The 19,905-nt window shown below is 40.6% G+C and overlaps 1 protein-coding gene across 1 annotated transcript; it reads right to left on the reverse strand.

Moving 5' to 3' along the window:
* Window positions 1–1,977: 1,977 nt before the first annotated feature.
* ATP5MC3 (ATP synthase membrane subunit c locus 3) lies at window positions 1,978–10,407 on the reverse strand. Its single transcript, XM_081937108.1, has 5 exons — window positions 10,246–10,407; window positions 9,991–10,122; window positions 6,552–6,629; window positions 5,623–5,819; window positions 1,978–2,227 (listed from the first exon to the last, which is right to left on the reverse strand). The coding sequence occupies exons 2-5, from the start codon at window positions 10,030–10,032 to the stop codon at window positions 2,113–2,115; spliced, it is 432 nt and encodes a 143-aa protein (XP_081793234.1). The 5' UTR covers window positions 10,033–10,122; window positions 10,246–10,407; the 3' UTR covers window positions 1,978–2,112.
* Between the last annotated feature and the right edge of the window lie 9,498 nt (window positions 10,408–19,905).

Below are 19,905 nucleotides of genomic sequence, written 5' to 3' on the forward strand. Positions count from 1 at the left end.
ATATGTACAGATTTATTACAATTGAGCCCAACATTTCTGTTGCTAAGTGGGACAGTAAATTTTGCCTTTTTGATATTTCTTGCCAGTTAAGTAAATCATCGCAGTTGTTTGGCAACGTGGTTGCTAAGTGAATCTGGCTTCCCCATTGACTTTGCTTGTCAAGTCGCAAAAGGCGACGCCGTAACACTGCAACCATCACATGGCTATGAGCATGCTGCAATGGTCGCAGGTGTGAAAAATGGTCATAAGTTATTTTTTTCAGTGATGTAACTTTGAACAGTCATTAAATGAACTGTTTGTAAGTCAAACAGTTGTATACTCCTCTTTCTCTGATAGGAATTATGGATGTTAGAAATCCAGCAGTTCCAGAATGCAGGTAATTAACAATGGTAATTGGAACAGTAATTGCCATTGTTAAATGACAATCATAAAGCATGTCACCACATGGCTGGAGATGGCAGACCTGGTTATGGCAATTGTGGCAGTCCTAGTTATCATTAAACAACTATATTAAGCAAGGACTTCACATGAGCATGACTTCTTGCCAGCTTCCCCATTGATTTTGTTTGTGGGAAGGCAGTAAGGAACATTGGAAATTATGATTAGGTGACTGAGACTACAGTGGTTGGGATTCCAAGGTCAAGCCTCCCTTGTTCAGCACTATAATACATTTGAGCAGTCACTGAGTGGACATAAGCCAAGGGCTACCTGTACTGCTTTGAGGAAACCTAAATGAATGCTTGTGATGTAACATGAGTCTTAAATGTTGATGCTCATTTTATAGATTGTGCAAACTTTAATATTTGATGCAAACCTTCTACCAGTTTGATTTTATCTAGAGTCATCACAATCAAGCCTTGCTAGTTAAAAAAAAAGTTGTAAAATCAGTAACGATAAAAAGAATGCAGACCAAATTAGGCAACTGCATCAATCCCACCCAAGTTGCAGTTTTTGTCCCCCATACATCAATAGCTAAGGAAATAAGATCAAAAAAGAGCAGCTGAAACCACAACTAAAGCAACTAAAACTCACCTGGAGGTCATAAAACGTGCCTTTTAAACCATGATAAGCAATAGCATTAAAAACTGCTCATTGCTCCTACCTGATGGAAGGAGCAGTTGTTGAACTGAAAGTTGATCAATATTCTGCCAGGAAAAGGGCTTTGGATGATAAAATTGGAAAAAATTAAAATGGTTTCTATTTGCTAAAACATAGATGTCCTTCATGTCTACATCTGCATTGACTAATCCAACTTCAAGCAGCTTTTTGAGCATGCACAGATGTAATTTGCATGCATGATCCTCCCGACTTTTCCATTTAAAATTTCTTTCACTTGTCTTCTTTTAACACATCTGCAATTGGATTTGCTTGGCAATTCTCCATTCTTGGCATTATATTGATACTTTATTTTGAATATGAAATATTTTGTTAGTTGCAAGTATGTTTTGTCTGGCTTATAAGTAATGTATGGACGGATATTTTTTACTTCAGTACGTTCTCCTTTAAATACCTCCCTCATTTTCTATTTCATTATTCAAGAGCCACGATAAATCTACCAAATGTATAAAAGACATGTGTTAGGTTGCACCCTTTATTAAATATTTCAGGTAGACTCATTTATAATCTGAAAAGCAATTTCCATATGAATACTAATTCCCAGTGGTCCATTTTTGTATTTTTTTAAAGTGTCACACAGATTTAATTAATTCTCCCCCAAATGATGATGATTCTACTGGTGCTATTCACACAGCTGACAGCCATTCGCCAAAGGGCATTATTTCCAACTGTGGATATAATTTATGCCCATGTAAGATAAAGCAAAGTCATATACGCAATCTGAACAGATCACATTCACAATATTATTCCACTGAGCTTCAACACCAATTTTCTAGGCATGAGCTCCCAAAAGATGAATGTCAACCTCTGGTCTCTCAATAAGACTTTGAAAAAGTCAGGTAATTAAAGAACAAACCATGGTAAGTTTAAACTTGTTACCATCTTTAATTAAGCTGCTTTGGAAGTAGCATACATTTTCATGATAAACATTTTCCAAGCTCACGTTCACAGAATCACATTGTAGTTCATTAGTGCCAACACTGGAAACAACTCTCTTCACATGGCAAACAGAATTAAGAATGCAACCATGAGACAGAAGAGACCCATGGCTTCGGACAGGGCAAATCCCAGAATAGCATAGGAGAATAGCTGCTGTTTCAGAGAAGGATTCCTAAACAGAAATACAAGATAAAAGTCACATTTGGAGAAATAGTAGAAAGCAATTTTAATTTTATAGAGTACACATTTAAGACATATGCCCCTTTAGAGACCTCATAGGTAATGGCAGACCAATGAGAGGATGGTTGTGGGGTGATCACATAGCCCATGCTAGTGACACCTTAAAGCTAATAAAAAGAAAGATGTAGTTCATTTAAGGAGGGGGTGACATATGCCATGTGCTAACCCACACCAATCTGAATAACAATAGCCTAACTATTAACAACATCAAAACTCTTTTTCCAGCCTTCCAGAGCCTTCTGAAATCATACATCTGGAAATTAGCGCCATTGGCAGCCTTAAGTGTAACTTTTGATTGCTGCCCACTGTTGAAGGATGGTTCACACTTTCTAGTACAGCTGATTACCATTAAACCCATTCCCATCTTAAAAACAGATGGTGGGATTAGCTTGCTGTAAGGTATGGCTGCCTGTCCACATGCAGTTACAGCCACCCATATTTCAAGACACATCAGTCAATTTGAGATCTTAGCTGAACTGGACATGGTGAGCCACTGCATAGTTTAGGAAACTGAAAAACTTGGGAATTTCTTTAATGCTTATACACTATATTGCCAAAAGTATTTGCTCACAACTGATTCTGATTCTGTGGATGGGTGAGCGAATACTTTTGGCAATATGGTATATGTCTGATTAAGAAATCAGTTCCTCAAAAGCTATAATTCTAGTTTAGTGAACTCAGCCATTTTTAAGAGAGATTTCTTCCTATTCTTAAGTGCAAGAATGTCTCAAAATGGCACCAATTTCATATTCTTCAGCTAGGTAGGGGTAGGAAACCTGATGCCTTCCAACATCTCTGTATATTGGCACATTAGTTGAGATTATAGAATTAAGATACTAAGAATAGACTTGTTTGACTATCCTAGTCATGAAGATCCATTGTTTGGTATTATACTTTTCATGTATGTTTTAAAGGTTGGCTATCAACAGATGACTTCAAAAGCACCCTTGACTTGCTTGAAAGGACTATGACATTGATTTTGTAACTGGATGTGATGTAATATAGTAGGAAAGAGGGCATATATTCCAGAAGAATAAGAGCAATTTCAGTCCAAATATTTTGCATGAGAAAGAGGGCGAAGATAACCCCTCACTAATAGTTCAGAGTATATTGTAAATGCAGATAGAGTTCTCAGTTGGGTAAGGTTTGTCTATGTGTGTGAAAAAATAATGAACTCAATTTGGAATATTCACCATGCAACTTTGTTTTTGGGCCTGATACAGCTACTTTTTCTCAAGCAGCCTGTTAATATCCTTGAGGCCCATAAATTGTATGGTGAAACCTTATTTTTAGCTGGAAAGAAGATGGGGCCCTCTATTTCTCCAGGTATTGAATATTACTCTCACTTTCTGACCACTTGTTCAGTGACCAAAATTACCATGGTGCTAAAAAAAGATGACCCGTGATTGGTCCTTGTGGCCATCACAGCATTCCTATAGTGATATGATCATGATTTAGATACTTAGTGTATTTACAATGATTGCAGTTCCTGCAGTCACATGATCACTATTTGATCTTCACAGTTGGTTTCAGACATGCAAAGTCAAGGGGGAAGCCAGCAGGAAGTTGCAAGTAACGTCAAGGTTAATCATCTATGGTGATCTGCTTAACAATAGCAGCTGGGACTGATGTCATACGTCCAGCATGGTCTTATGACACTTCTTTTATGATGGTGTTGCTTAGTGTTGGAGATGCTAGTCCCAATTATGGTCAGTTAATAAGGACTATCTGTATAGCTCATTATTTCAAAATCCTGACATAGGTCGTATTTTATCTTCCGTTGTAGCCAGAGGTGGGCTTCACATAATTTAACAACCAGTTCACCTAGTGCAGAAGCGAAAATGTGAGCGCACGTGCCTTCCGCCCGAACCGGAAGCAGCCTGCCTCTGATTGTAGCTTACATTACTTTGCTATGAATACTTATTTTTCCTACAGATAATCAATGTATCCTAAGCTCTGTATGAAAGTATGAAGCGTTTTCTGAATTTTAGAGGTCACTTTTTTCAATCAAATACATTACAATTTAAACATTTATTTGAGTCTTAGCCAAGGTATCATGTTCGCCTTTACAAGCTTTCCTTGTCCTTGGGATAGACTTTCCTTTCAGTTCTTTTACATCAGAGGTATGTTTATAACTGACCAAAGGTCATCTTAATAAGTGTTTATACCCTTTGCAACTCTCTGAAAAAGGAAATCAGGCTAATAGCCTTCTTCACAAGGCTAGTAAAAATGTTAATTTAAGGAGGCTTTAGTGTCCTGGTTGCTATGGGAGCCAGTTATGATTTTGCTTGTCATTTTCATGCTTTCCTTTTTAAAAATCAAAGTAAAACCGCAGATATAGAAATATATATTAATTGATATATGATGTGAACTATTATTTTATGCAAGACTTTGAGACTGACAATAATCATTTGCTACCTCCCCTTTGCCTGGCATAAACAGATAATAAAAAGGAAATTTTCATCTTCCACACATATCCTAAAACTACAGTTTAAAAAATAACCAGAAAATGCAAGGAACCGGAGCTGCTACCCCTTGCATAGGTGTTTGATTTCCAGCTTATTCTGTTACGATTCAAACAAGGGCAAGCTATTATGTCATGCAGACTTTTTAAAAAGTGTGATATATATGAATGCCTTAAAGATATTGCATTATAGGTAGTCTTTGACTTACAACCATAATTGAGTCCAAAATTTCTGTTGTTAAGTGAAACATTTAAGTCAGTTTTGCCCCATTTTACGACTTTTCTTACCAGAATTGTTAAGTGAATCACTGCAGTTGATAAGTTAGTATTCCATTTGTTAAGTGAATCTGGCTTCTCCGTTGACTTTGTCAGGTCACAAAAGGTGATCACATGACCTTGGTAAATAGCAACAGTCATAAGTATGAACCAGCTGCCAATCATCTGAATTTTGATCATATGATCATGGGGATGCTGCAAAGGTCGTAACTGTAAAAAACGTCCGTAAACCACGTCTTTCAGGACAATTGTTAACTTCGAACGGTCACTAAGTGAACTGTTCTAAGTCAAGGACTACCTGTTATCTTCCATTTCTGCATACAGATTAATGTAGAACAGTAGCTTCTACAGCAAGTCATAATTTCACCTAATTGACAAAGTGTGTATTAAGATGTTGGGGCGCAAGCGGTATAAAAATCGAAATAAAGGTAAAGGTAAAGGTAAAGCTCCTCCTCCATTTGTGAAGCTGCAGTCCAACTACAAAGGGGAAGCGTATGTATGGGACACTTCATCACACATTTCATCATTCCCCATTGCTGCCCGTCATATAGCCCAGTTTCTTGAATATCAGATAAAGGGTAGGTTACCTGGCATAACCAATGATTAGACTCCCAAAGACAGTTCCAATACCAGCACCAGAACCAGCCACTCCTACTGTGGCCGCACCTGCACCAATAAATTTGGCAGCGGTGTCAATGTCCCTGTTGAGAGCACTAGTTTGGAACTCCCTTAGTGCTAGTTGATTGCCAGCATTCTGAGAACCTGTAAGGAAAGTAGTATTGCCCTACAAAAAAACAAAGAGAAAACTCCAAGGATTAATTTCAGTGTAGTTGCCCGATATTTAAAAAGCATTCTAGAAGGAAGGAAGCAACATTTTTTGAGTTAATCAAATTTAGGAAGTGTTTTTACTCTTTCTGGATTTAGCCCAAAAGCCCTAGCTAAAGTAAAATCAGTAATATTAAAAATAGTCACCATCACACCTCTGATGACCATTAATTATTTCTGCCCATATTAGTATATTAATAGCAAGATAGCTAGAATGGACAACTAGTAAGAGAACAACTGTATTTCAGCATTTGTCTTCCATTTTCCCTTTTGCTATTGGAAACCAATAAACCAGATTCTGCTTCCCAATGTGCAGTTTTAGAAGCAGGTACAATGCTGAGCAACCAGAAAGCATGCACGAAGTTTAAAGAATCTGGCTTGAGTAGTAGTGACATAGAGACCAGTGAGGTTATTATGAGAGAAATACAGTAGCAACCTTAACATAAAACATAAATTGGTTAGTGCTGCTCCTTAGTTTCTATTCTATTCCATGTTCATTAATGAAACTAACTTGCTCGAAGTGAGTAAAATGTACTATTTAAGGGAAGGAACTGGGAGGTGGGCAGAGAAGGTGGCCTGCAAAGCAAGGTCAAATTTACAGCTTGGTACTTTACTGTGAATTATGATTACTAGCACAAGAACACATCGGCTCACCAGATAACTTAGGAAGCTACAGAATTGTTTAAGGTACCTCTCCAGTCCTGACTTCCGGCCTAGACAACATCGATGCAGAAATTGGTCTGTATAGGATCCTTGATCCAGTACGCATCTAAAGATCAGAGATTAACATAATCAAGCATCATAACAAATTAAGCAATCTTAGACTCAAAAAACTTCAGAGCTTTGGGAATTAATTCCATTTGGGACTTCAGAATAGCCACCTCATCTATAAGGAAAGACTCATTCTAGCACCAAATTTTGTTACATATTTAACCATTAACTGATTCTAATACTTTTTAATTACTGAAAAAGTTGGGTTTTTTGGCAAAAGTTGGTTGCCAAAAGATGTTACAATCAAGCAATCAATCAATCTATCTATCATCGTGTATGTATGTATGTATGTATGTATGTATGTATTTGTGTTACAACCCCTGATATGCCTATACATACAATACATACCTATTTCCCTGGGTCAACTGATAAGGAGGAGAGCCTGTGGCTTAGTGGCTAAGACTCCTGCCTAAAATATAATACAGCCCAGGTTCAAATCCCAGTAAGGGTATGGCTAGCTGATGAGAGCTAATTAGCTCGAAATAGATCTATACTAGTCTCCCTTTATTTATTTATCAGTACAAATACAACATATATATATATATATATATATATATATATATGTGTGTGTGTGTGTGTGTGTGTGTGTGTGTGTGTGTGTGTGTGTATGTATATATATGTGTATATATATATGTATGTATGATGTATGCGTGTGTGTATGTATGTATGTATGTGTATATATATACATAAAGGTTTTTATTCAAGAAAATATTGCCACTCTGTGCATAAAGTACAATTGTTGATTACATAGAAATGTCCTGTTTATAATATGCAGATGGATGAATGGGAAAATATATCGTGAAAAAAGGTTGAAATTTAAATTATGATCTCAGAATTTTTTTTAGTAAAATAATGTATCATTGGTATATAACACCAGAGAAAATTTATATAATGTATAAAGTAATTTCAAATGTATGTTGAAAATGTGAACATTTCAGGACATTTTTCTTCATACTTGGTGGAGCTACAAAAAAGCTACACATATACATACTTCGAGGAGGATTTTAATTCATCTGAAACCAGAAATTTTCTTTTTAGGATTATTGTATAAAGTTAGTAAAAAAACCATGGAAGGTTATTTAAATATACAATTACTGTGGTGAGATTATATTACATACATAGAATTGGAAAGAGTCAACATTATCCTCTATGGAGAAATGGTTGCTGGAAGTTGGCAGATTTTGCTGAAATGGATTTCATTGATAAAATATATTTTCTGAATTTATTAGTAATTGGAAACTATTTGTGTAAAAATGAAAAAATGAACTTGTGATTTATGGTTTGATGGTTAGACAGATTTGCTTATCTAATATGGTATCATTTTATAGAGAGGTTAAAATATAGTTGTACTAATGACTCGTATGAAGAATAGCAGAAGCCATTTTTACAACTTTCTTTACTACTTTTCTTCAATTCCTCTTCTTGCATTTATTTTTCATTGACCTTTTTTCTTCTTTAGTTTGTGATATATATAAACATCTATCATCTATCTATCTATCTATCTATCTATCATCATCTATCTATCTATCATCTATCTATCTATCATCATCTATCTATCTATCATCTATCTATCTATCATCTATCTATCTATCATCTATCTATCTATCATCTATCTATCTATCTATCTATCTATCTATCTATCTATCTATCTATCTATCTATCTATCTATCATCTATCTATCTATCTAGGCTAGCTAGCTATCCACACACAAATTATATGAGAATGTTTTTATAATTTTATCAGCAATAGAAAAATAATTTACACTTCCCACTTAAGAAACATTTAACTTGTTTCTAGGTGACACCCCACCCCTATGATTTCCCGTTGGTCTCCCATCCACATACTAAACCTGTTGGACTCCACTCAACTTTCAACCAAAGTCTGCAATCTAAACTACTGTTTGTCTGTGAAGATGCATCAGCAATTGACTTCTGTCCAGCATGCGAGACGTCTAATTGCCTGTTGAAGTACCTTTTGGCATAATTTATCTCTTTTAAACAAATACACCACTCTTGGGAAAATACAGAAGTGTTTTAGTCAGAACAGAATGAAGAACAATTTGGGCTGTCTGTCAAAATATGCGTCAAAAGCTGTACCAGAATTTCAAGCAGACTAAACCCCAGAATACTTTGGTTATTCCAGATTATTCCTGAAACAAAATTTACAGGGTCTTACAGAGCAAGTAGAACACAACTGGTGTCTCTAAACCCTTGCAATGACCTTTGTGCCTTCCTTTCCTTACTTGTTCAGGTGCTTGTCTTTTTCCCATTCTCTCCTCTCAGGCCACATCTGCCTAGATTAGTACATAAATGAACCCCACAAAAATGTTTGCTCCCTGAGCCAGAATGCTCTGTACCTTCCTTGAAGGATTTCTTTCATCTTGGCTTTTAACTCCCTCTCTAAAATGTCAAAGCAGTTGTGTGTTTTAAGGCTTTCAGTTGATCAGGTTTAAAAAACACCATAAAAGAAATCCAGTATTTTTGTACGGCACCGACTCCCTCCTACTATCTAAAATCCAATCCCAACAGCCTTCCCCACATGGTGCCCTTGAGGTGTGTTGGATTACAAATAATCTATGACTTGCATTGTCACCCACTACTGGCTGAGAATAAAAGAAACGGTTCGGCAATCCATCGAAAAGGCACCCAAATGGGAGAAACCACCCCTAGGAAAAGACTACTACAAGATTACTACACTTGATGACCTTCAAACGTTCTTCGCATTACCCAACCCTAAAACCATTTGCATAAAAGACAGCCCCGGTTTCCCTCTCTTCAGAGCTCTGTCACACTGGGATCCAAGCAGAGAAATTCTGATTATTTTACACAGCCCCATCGTTGCAGGGCAACATTTCCCCCATTTTCTCTCCCCAGGCAGGTTTTCTCCCCCTCCCCAATTTCCCACAACAGCCCCTTCCAAACCCAAGTCCACTTCCGACAAGCGGCCTGTCAATTTCAGGGAAGGCCTTAATGAATGAATGAATGGGAAGCAAGCGGGCCCGGCCGCCTCGGCCTGCTTGGTGTCCTTGGGCCTCCTAAGGTCACGCGGATTTCCACGTCGGCCTCTTTCCAAAATCAGTTCGGGGATCTCCCAAGGCAGGATTAATATCCCCGCACGGCCTTGGATTCCCCCCCCCCCCCGCAAGAGTGCATGCACGGCGGCGGGGAGGTTAAAAGGGGCAAAAGGGACGGCTGGGCCTCTAGCCCGCCTTGCCTTTCCCTGTCTCCCACTTCCGATCCTCGCCCGCAAAACCCCTTTCCCCGTTTCCGGGAGGCCAGATCCGAAGGGCAACGGCGACCCAAGGAGAGCCACGCAGGCTGCAAAGGCTTTTTAAAAGCCTCGCCCTGCTTGCAACTCACCAATGCGGGGGAGCCGGCGGCGAGCTTGATGCAGGCGAACATGATGGCTGCTGCTAAGGCTGCGCTGCTGGGGAGAGCAGGGGCCGCGGGAGCTCTGCAGCTCCTAAAGGATCCGGGGGACCTGGTCGCTCGCTAGGGGGAAGGAGAAGAAAAGAGAACTTTAGGAGCCGGTAGAGAGCGCTTCCACGGCGGGCTGGGAACGATGGCGCCCCCGATGGAGACGGATCCGCGGACAACCCGGTCCGGATCACTCACGGGATGGTAGCGGCAGCAGCGGCGCCGGCGGCTTTCCGCCTAAGCGAAGTACGGCTGTAGAGGTCGAAAGGACCGCAAGCTCTTTGCGCAGGCGCAGTAGCCGGAGGACGGAAATGTTGGGGGGAGAGGGAGGAGAAACATTTGGGGGGGGAAAGCGTAGGGCGGGGAAGGAGGAGGAGGAGAAGCGCGCGCACCAGCCGGGGAAGGTCACTTTGCGGCACGCACGCCGCCGCCACCTATACTATTGGGCGTTTGGGGCGGAAGGGCGGCTCGGGCGCTGCTGTGGCGGTTGGAAAGAGAAGCGGGGAATGGCTGTAAAATAAAGACGCCGTCCATTTTGATCGTGAGGGAAGAGCATACAGAGGGAGAAGCAAGTCCGTGGGACTAGCTCAAGGTCTGCTGGGGCGGAGGGAGACGCTACAAGAACCAGTTTTCCCTGGTTGGATCTCAGTTAAACCGACTCTTAAAACTTTCAGTGGGCATACTTGACCTTTGGCTTAATTCAGCTGCTAAGGAGAGGCTGCGTGCTATTGGAGGCGGAAGGTTCACGTGACACTACTTTCCCCCTTTCCTTGGAATTATGTTAGGAAAGGCAAAAATGAAGTAAGTCCCAGAGTTTTATGGGCTGATGATTTGGCAGGTGAAACTTTATTCCCTAATGTTGGCCTGTAGGGTTGGCAGCGCTTCATTTCCTGGTTATTTGCTGCTCAAACAGGCTGTTGTTAAAAGCACAATTAATGGTGACGGAAAACGGGCAATACTCTTGTGTTAGGAAGCTAGTGGTGTCTTGGGTTGTGTGGAAAGTTATCACCCAGCCTCCTCCCAGGAAAATGAAATATCCTAGGAAATATTGAAATGGCACAATATTATATTTCCTTGGATGTGAAGAGGGAGAAACATGTTTTAAAAAGACAGAGTAGCTCCCTGCAGCTTCCTGCCTCCACCCACTTTGTCAATGGATCATTAAGAAGGCCAAGCCAGTCCCTTTACATAATAAAGAGTTCTCCCCTTCAGCTCCAGGGGGATGAGATTAAGGCATGATAATATTGGCCCTTTACCCAACTCACCACATGGCATCTGAGAACTCAACCAAACCTGGATTCAAAACGCAGCCTAGAGAGTTGCCCCTGCATGGCCCCATGGGAGTCTGACAACCAATCAGAAGACAAGATCAAGATCAAAGGCCAGAGAGGGAATAAAACCAGGGACTCAGCATCTCAGCCTTCCTTCTCTTTTTCTCCACCAACATTGAAACATGTGATCACCTTTTCTGTTCAGGACTCAAGCCATGTGGTCCTGTCCACCAATAAACCATCTTTCCAAGCAGCCTCCATGTCTCCAGTGTCTTTTTCCCCACTTGGAGCCGAACCCAGAAGGACATTTCTTTCAACAGTTGGATCTCAAGGCTAAGCAGATTAGGCACCAACCCAAAGGTTTTGACTGTTTTGGGAAGGTAAAGGTTCCCCTCGCACATATGGGCTAGTCGTTCCAATTCTAGGGAGCAGTGCTCAACTCCATTTCAAAGCCAAAGAGCCAGCGTTGTCTGAAGACGTCTCCGTAGTCATGTGGCTGGCATGACTAAACACCAAGGCGGATGGAACACTGTTATCTTCCCACCAAAGGTGATTCCTATTTTCCTACTTGCATTTTTACATGCTTTTGAACTACTAGGTTGGCAGAAGCTGGGACAAGTAACGGGCTCTCCCTCCGTTACGTGGCATTAGGGATTTGAATTGCCAACCTTTCTGATTGACAAGCTCAGCGTCTTTGGCATTACCTTTTTTTGGAATTGAAATGTAAACTGACCTTTTCCAATCCTGTGGCCATTGTTCAATTTTCCAAGTTTGCTGGTAAGTTGAGTGTAGCACTTTTACTACATCGTCTTTTTTAAGATTTTGAATAGCTCAGCTGGACACTGTCACCTCCACTAGCTTTATTGTTGCTCAGATTTTCTAAGGCCCATTTGACTTCACATTCAAGGACAGTGATGGCTAACCTTTTTCTTATGGCATGCCGAAATTGTGTGTGCAGGAGCTATCACTTGCGCACACGTGCCCACGCCAATTCAATCCTCTCCACCCACCTGCTCATGTGTGCACAACCCCTCCCCAGGCTCCGGAGGCTTTTCTGAAGCCTGGGGAGGGTAAAAACGGCCTCCCCTGGAAGCCCTCTGGAAGCCGGTAATGGATAGTTGCCAAATCTGGTTGGCTCGTTGGGGCCTTTTCACCCTCCCCAACCTCCGGAAGCTTTCCTGAAGCCTGGGGAGGGCGAAAAGCAGCCCCAACAAGCTAACCGGAACTTCCAGTTGGCCTGTTGTGCCTGTTTTTCACCCTCCCCAGCCTTCAGAGACTATCCTGAAGTCCGGGGAGGGCGAAAATGGCCTCCCCCGGCCCTCCAGAAGGCCGAAAATAGGAGCTGAATGCTGGCATACCAGCAAGTATGTCTCTGCGTGCCACCTGTGGCACATGTGCCATAGGTTCATCATCACAGTTCTAGGATCTCTGGTTCGAGGTCAGTGGCCATCCCATCATGGTTATCAGAGACATTATTGTATTTTTTGTAGTGTAAGACACACTTTTTTCCCTCCAAAAGGGTGAAAATCTGGGTGCATCTTATATACTGAATACCAGTGACGTGCAGTCAGTGAAGCAGGTGAGGCACAGCCTCACCACTCTCATCATGAAAAAAAAAAGTAAAAGGAAAAAGCTGAGCTAGTTGCTGCCTCACCGTGGATGACTCTGCTTAACCTCACTGGTGCTCTCCCTCCCCAAGTGTAGTGACTTCCTCCCCAGGCCCCCATTCATTTCTCTCTCTCACACACACAGCTGGATAAAACTATATAAAAATCTAGCCCAGCTTCACTGATTACAAGTTTGAAAAGGCAACGTGGCTCCACCTGCAATCAACTCTGCTTAACCTCACTGGTGCTCTCCCTCCCCAAGTGTAGTGACTTCCTCCCCAGGCCCCCATTCATTTCTCTCTCACATACCCACAGCTGGATAAAACTATATAAAAATCTAGCCCAGCTTCACTGATTACAAGTTTGAAAAGGCAACGTGGCTCCACCTGCAATCAAACTACACTTGGGGAGGGAGAGCACAAGCGAGCACTGAGGAGACCACAGGAGGAGGCAGGAAGCCAGGCAAAGAGCCATGCTGTAGTACACACACTTCCCCCCAGCCTCTTTCTTTTGGAAGGCTCGGCTCGGCTCCCCTCCGGCTTCTCTGCCTCTCCTCTCACCCCAGCCTGCCAGCAGGAGGTGGTGGGTGGGCTTTATTGTGTTCCAGGCATTTCCCACCCAGACAGCAGGCTGCATTTGCAATGGTGGAGGTGTTTGGGAAAGGCAGCAGGGGAATGGGGGGGGGGGGATGGCAGAGGAGCTGCTTTCAAGCCACTGGAAAAGATATCCAATCCAACTTTTGTGTGTGTGGGGGTTTGTTTGAGAGTGAGTGAGAGAGGGAAGGGGTAGGAGAGATAGTCCAATCCAACTTCTGTGTGTGTGTGTGTGTGTGTGTGTGTGTGTTTGAGAGAGGGGGAGGAAGGGAGAGAGGGAGGAAGGAGGGGAAGGAGAAGAAAAAGAAAAAGAAAGAAGGAGCAAAGGAGAAAAACAAATGCTGTCGCTTTAAATTGGAACTGAGCATGCCTGGCTGTGGAATTCTGGGAGTTGAAGTCCACAAGTCTAAAAATATTTGAAACCCAGCACTGTGTCAGTGCCTCACCAGTCATAAACCTCACCGCACATCACTGCTGAATACAGCATTTTTGGCCTACTGAAACCCTGCCCCCTTTGCAAAAATGGACCTGCAGAGGGTTTGGGAGACTTGCAAAGTGCTCCTGGAGGCTGTGGAGGGCAAAAACGAGCAAAAAACAGGCTGTCCTGGGAGCTCCCAGGAGCACTCTACAAGCCTCCCAAAGCATGCCCTTTGTTTTTGCAAAAAACGGCCCATTTTTTGCTCATTTTTGCCCCCCCCCCCCAGCCTCCAGGAGCACTGTAACCTTCCAAAGCTCTGCATGCCCCTCCCCCCCTTTTTTTTTGCAAAAAACGAGGCATGCAGAGAATTTGGGAGGTCTGCAGAGTGCAAAAACTTTTTAAAAAATGTACTACTTCAAAATCATGGTGCGTCTTATACGCTGGTACGTCTTAGTCTGAAAAATACAGTAAGTTCATTCTTGTATAGTTCTTCTGTTTAATTTTGTCATCTCTTCTGCCTCTGTTAGGTCCCTGCCATTTTGGTCCTTTATTATGCCCATCTTTTCCTTCATATCTCCAATTTTTGGAAGAAAATTAAAATTAAAGAGATGACAAGACTGAACATCGACATCTTAGGAATCAGTGAACTAAAAGGGCATGGATGGGTGAATTTAATTCAGATGACCATCAGGTATACTACTGTGAAGAGTATATGGAGTATTCTTCATAGTCACTAAAAGAGTAGGAAAAGCAATACTAGGATACAATCCCCAAAATGACAGAATTGAAAAGACTTCAGAGGAAACACAAGCAGCAAAAAGCAGTAATGGCACACTCTGTTGGCATGTCTACCCAAAGATTCAGTGGTTGATATATGACAACAATGGGTGTTGATGAAAATAAAAATAATCACTATGTAAATAGAGTGAAATTTTATTTTATTTTTAAAAAAAAAGTTCGGTGGCCAAAATTGTAAATATACATCTCTGAGACTGAAAAAAAAAAAAAAGAACAGGCCACCTTTTGGAAATTACCAGCCTTGTTTAGGAATCAATGAGTAATGACAGTGCTGAGAAAATATGAAAAATGACCAAATTTAAGATATTCGTAGTGTCCCTCAGTCCCTAATCACATTACAGTCAGTATGGGATTGAGTGTCCTGTGCCTGACCTGTTGTTCCCTTCCTTGCAGAGCAGAGAGATTGGAAAGGAAGGGATTACAGGAAAGTAAGCAGGTACACAATGGGGAATAAATATTGAAAGTAATGTAATGGCACCAGAATCGCAAACATGCTATGCAAACAGCATGGTGTGTTACCGTTGTGTGTCAGCCTGCATCCTTTCCAATCTTTCTGCTGAAAAATGCTGGGTTGTTTGCGTAGTGTGTTCTGAAGTGCTGGCACCAGTACATTACTTTCCCCATTGGGTGTCTAGTTACTCTCTTCTAATTTCTTTATTTCCAATGAATGTAAATACAAATACTGTAGCAATTCTCATTTTAATTATTCCAGCACCTAGGTGAGCATTCCTTAGGTTGGTGGAATGGTTAGAAGGCAAACAAAACCAAAGGTGTGAAACTGAATAGTTTTGTTAGTTTCAGGCTGGATATCCTAGTGCTGCTGGGTGAGCACTCCAAAAGATACAGGAGTAGGAAAAGAAAAGCATAGTTGCAGTTACATGATTACCTCTTAGCAATCATTTTGCTTAGTGACGGAGCTGCTGGCCTCAGTTGTCACTAAACAAGGACCAGATACCAGTATTTTGTTAGTGTGTGGTGTTAAACTCTGCCTTAAGCAATTAGGATAGCCTTCCATAATGTTGTATTCTTTTGTGTTGAACCACAGTTCCCATCACTCTTAGCTAGCAGAGATATTGGCCAAGCTCTTGGACATAGTATAAGTTATAATCTAAAATGTCTGTAGGACATCAGGCCGAGGAAAGATGATTTATATTCCTCTATCTGTGCTCTTCAGTGACAATAAAATATTTCTTTCTGCATATTGTTTATTGTCTGGTGACCAGTCTGACAATTTTTTGTTTTGTTATTCCTTTTAGTTTATCTTAGATGTGTTAAATAGTTACTCTTTATGCTTTTTATGTTGCACTCTTGAGTGATTTCTTTTTTGATGGGGAAGGTGGCATAAATTAATAATTAAAAACTTCTGACATTGAGGTGTCTGAAAATTAGTTAGGTTGGAGATACTTTGGACAGGTATTTTTAATATCACTTTGAAAATCATGAAAGCACAATCTTTTGCAGTAGCATACCTTCAGGTTCCAGCCAAATATTTCCATCCTAAGATTCATAATGTGAATGATAACATTCCGTCCCCCCCCCCAAACATACAAATAATCCACTTTTTCATTAAAAGATCTAACACAATCATTTAACCCACAATTTATTTTAAAGCTTCATGTCTGCCTGCAATTTTTACTTTCCTGGAAAGGAACTTGTCCCTAATGTTCACATTTGATGAACGTTCTTGTTCTCTGGCATGGCTAGATTCATTTCCATCTGTTTGTTTGGCATGGTTCCCACTGAAAATGTGTGGTGCCCCTTCAGCAGGGCATAGGTGTTAACTAAACATGGTTTTACAGGGGGGCCTTTATAACACAGCAAGCACCGGTTCTACTGCCAGGAGATCCTGCTGTGTGCAAATGGCTCCAGCTTAGGGCCACATGCTTCATGGCAGGAGATCCCATTTGTAGATGCCTGTAGGCATCATAAAAGCCATACACATGTACTGGAGAACTCTTTCATTTTAGCCTGGACATTTGGAATGTTGTGTAGGATAATGTCATAGTCCGGAGGTAGGAGGTTTTTATACATTCTGACAGATTCCTCCTTCAACTTGGGAAACTCTTGGAGTCAACATGGCTCAGTGGATTTTAATTAGCTATGCAGCCTTAAACTGTTGGAAAGAAGGGAAATATATGACTATATTTCTAATATTGCATCTTGGCTCAAGAGGTAGAACTAATATAACTTTTGAGCAGAACTGGCACCAAGTAATAACACATGTATGAATCCTAGACATTATTTATCTCGGTTGTCTATATTTATAAACTGACAAAATTTGTAGTATCTGTAGTCCACTGAGTTTTCAAAGAACAAAAAGGATCATCGTAATTTCAAAATTCAATTTGGGTCTCGAATTCAAACAAAAAGATCTGTGGATTTAGGAAGTTTGATAATTATTAATTAATTAATTATTAAACAGTGGGAGTGTCAGGGGAAAAATGCCCTGGGGAAATCTGAGATCAATGGACCATGGCTGATTCCCTTCCGCATATCTTTTGAGATATTGAGAAAAATAAAAGTCTTTAAAAGTATTCTAATTAATAAACAAACTTTAATAATAAAATAAAAAGTAAATGAAACAGAAATAACTAATGGTTACATTTTGATAATGAAAGCTACGTCTGCCAAGCTGGCAGCCAAACAAAGAAGAAAGTAATTTTGGAATGTGTAACGCGTGCGCAATAAATCACTTTCAGATAACATTTTGTTTTATGACCTGCGCAATAAAGCTTTCTTAGTTTAACTCTTGAGTGTCAGTTTAGGCAGTTCAGGCCTAGCAAACTTTTTAACATCGTGACACCCCTTCTTTTGCTAGTCTGGGCTGACGTCATCAAATCATCAATTAAGGCACATCTTTTGCAGATACTCGTGTTGATTTGCGGCAAGTGGTTTGTTAAGCATGTCTGCGATCTGATCATGTGTAGAAACATATTGCAATTTAACAAAACCTTGCTTAACTAATTGCTTTGTGTTTTGATAACGAATGTCAATGTGTCTGGACCTAGAACCTGTAAAATGTGACTCAGAAATATAAACCACAGATACATTATCTTCCATCACGGTGATTGGTCGAATCGGACGTGTCCAGATATCTGTGATCAAAGCATCAAACCACGTTAGAGAATTACAAGCATCTGAAACACAAGCATATTCAGCTTCAGTAGATGAACATGAAACAAAACTCTGTTTTCTCACTTGCCAGTAAACAGGACAACCATTTAGGAACATCATGTAACCAGAAGTGCTTTTGCGTGACTTCTTGTCGCTCGCCCAGTCGGAATCAGAAAAACAAATCAACTTTGGTTGATCAGCGTGTGTTGGTTCTAGCAATAACTTCATGTGCTTAGTGTGTTTCAGGTATTTCAACAACTTCTTAATGCATGACCAATGAAATTGTGTTGCCTTACCTACGTGTCGTGATAAAAGATTAACACTAAGTGCGATGTCAGGTCTGGTCCAACTACTAATGTATAATAGTGAACCAATGACTGAACGATAAAGTGTTTGATCCTCGAACTCAGGACTTGGTTCATGTGTTAAGTTGTGAAAATCTGTTTGCATGGGTGTCTTTGTTGTGCTAGCATCTTTCATGTTGCAATGATGTAGAATGTGGTCAATTTTCTCTTCTTGTGAAAGACTAAACCCCTTCTGTGTCTTTTCAATTTGAACACCTAAATAAGTGCTAATGTGTCCTAAAGATTTTAGTGTGAAGTATCTCTGCAAACTTTTAGCAAAAATCTCACTCATTTTCTTATTTGGACCAATATAAACAATATCATCAACATAAACAAGAATTATCTCATATGCATTGTTAGATCTTTTTGTGAACACGCATTCATCAGTTTCGGACTTAATAAAGCCCATTGAATTTAGTTTGTCAGTAAGACATAAATACCACATTAAACCTGACTGTTTCAGACCATAAAGACTTTTGTTCAGGAACCAGGTATCCCCTTCTTGCTTTCGGAATCCTGGAGGGCTTCTCACGTAGATCTCTTCATCTAGGTCTGCATGTAGATAAGCTGTGTCCACATCAAATTGAAAAACTTCTAAACCAAGAATAGTTGCAGTGGTTAAAGCAATTTTTACACTTTCAGTTCTGACTGTTGGTGAGTAAGTGTTTGTGTAGTCCTCAGGATAATGTTGAGCGAAACCCTGAGCTACAAGTCTGGCTTTGTATAAAGACTCACCATTTGGTTTCTTCTTGATTCTGTAGACCCATCGGGTGCCAATGACTTTCTTGTTTGCTGGAGGTTTTGCAGGTGTGAATACATTAAGTTTCTTTAAACTGTCCATTTCATCCTGCATTGCATCATACCACTTGTCTTGTTCTGAATCAGGAAGCTGTTTGATTTGTATGAATGTCTCTGGAGGAAGAGTAACGTTGCAAATCAAAGGTAATGGTGACTTTGTCAGTTGCCATGAATAACGTTGTGGAGGGATTCCTTTTGTGGCCCTCTTGGAGCGTCTAGGAACATCAGTCCAGTCTTCTTCTTCTTCTTCATCATCATCATCATCCTCGTCCTCACGTTCGTCGCTAGCATCAGCATCCGCGGCTTGCGAAGACGGAACATCAGTTTGTGAAGAACTGGTAGAAGGAATATCTGCCTGCAAATTGTTATCAGGCTGCGTGGCATCTGGAACACCATCTCTAGGAAAATAAACTTTAGGATCATTGGAATGAATCCTGGACCAGTCAATATCTTCCTCAAAATTAGCAGATTGTGAAATGACAATCACATGTTTAGTATCAATGAATTTGAAACATTTTGAATTATCATCAATACCCATAAATCTCAGTCTCTTTGCTACCGTACCTCCCTTTCTTCTTTGACTTAAGGGAGTGTTCACCATAGCATATGAACCAAAAATATGGAGGTTCTTGAGATCAGGCTTGTAGCCATACAGCATGTAGAAAGGAGTTTGATTGATTACACTGCTCCAAGTACGGTTGACAATGTAATTTGCATATTTGATTGCTTCACCCCAGTATGCGTTACTGAGATTGGCATCTTCTAGAAGACAACGCATCATGGTTTGTAGAACCCCTTGTCTTCTTTCTACGATTCCGTTATGAGCCGGTGTATATGGAGCAGATGTCTGATGAAGAATTCCATTCTTACGCATCCAGTCCTGGAAACGCTGAGACATGAATTCTGCACCACGGT

The sequence above is a fragment of the Natrix helvetica genome, assembly GCF_964273705.1.
Source record: "Natrix helvetica genome assembly, chromosome: 1".
Taxonomy (NCBI): domain Eukaryota; kingdom Metazoa; phylum Chordata; class Lepidosauria; order Squamata; family Natricidae; genus Natrix; species Natrix helvetica.

Excerpts from the sequence above, each read along its gene's own strand:
- ATP5MC3 (XM_081937108.1), bottom strand. The coding sequence starts at position 10,032 with ATGTTCGCCTGCATCAAGCTCGCCGCCGGCTCCCCCGCATTG. Across the intron at positions 5,820-6,551 it reads CGGAAGTCAGGACTGGAGAG|GGCAATACTACTTTCCTTAC; the intron begins GTACCTTAAACA and ends GTTTTTTTGTAG. Across the intron at positions 2,228-5,622 it reads CTAATCATTGGTTATGCCAG|GAATCCTTCTCTGAAACAGC; the intron begins GTAACCTACCCT and ends ATTTCTGTTTAG.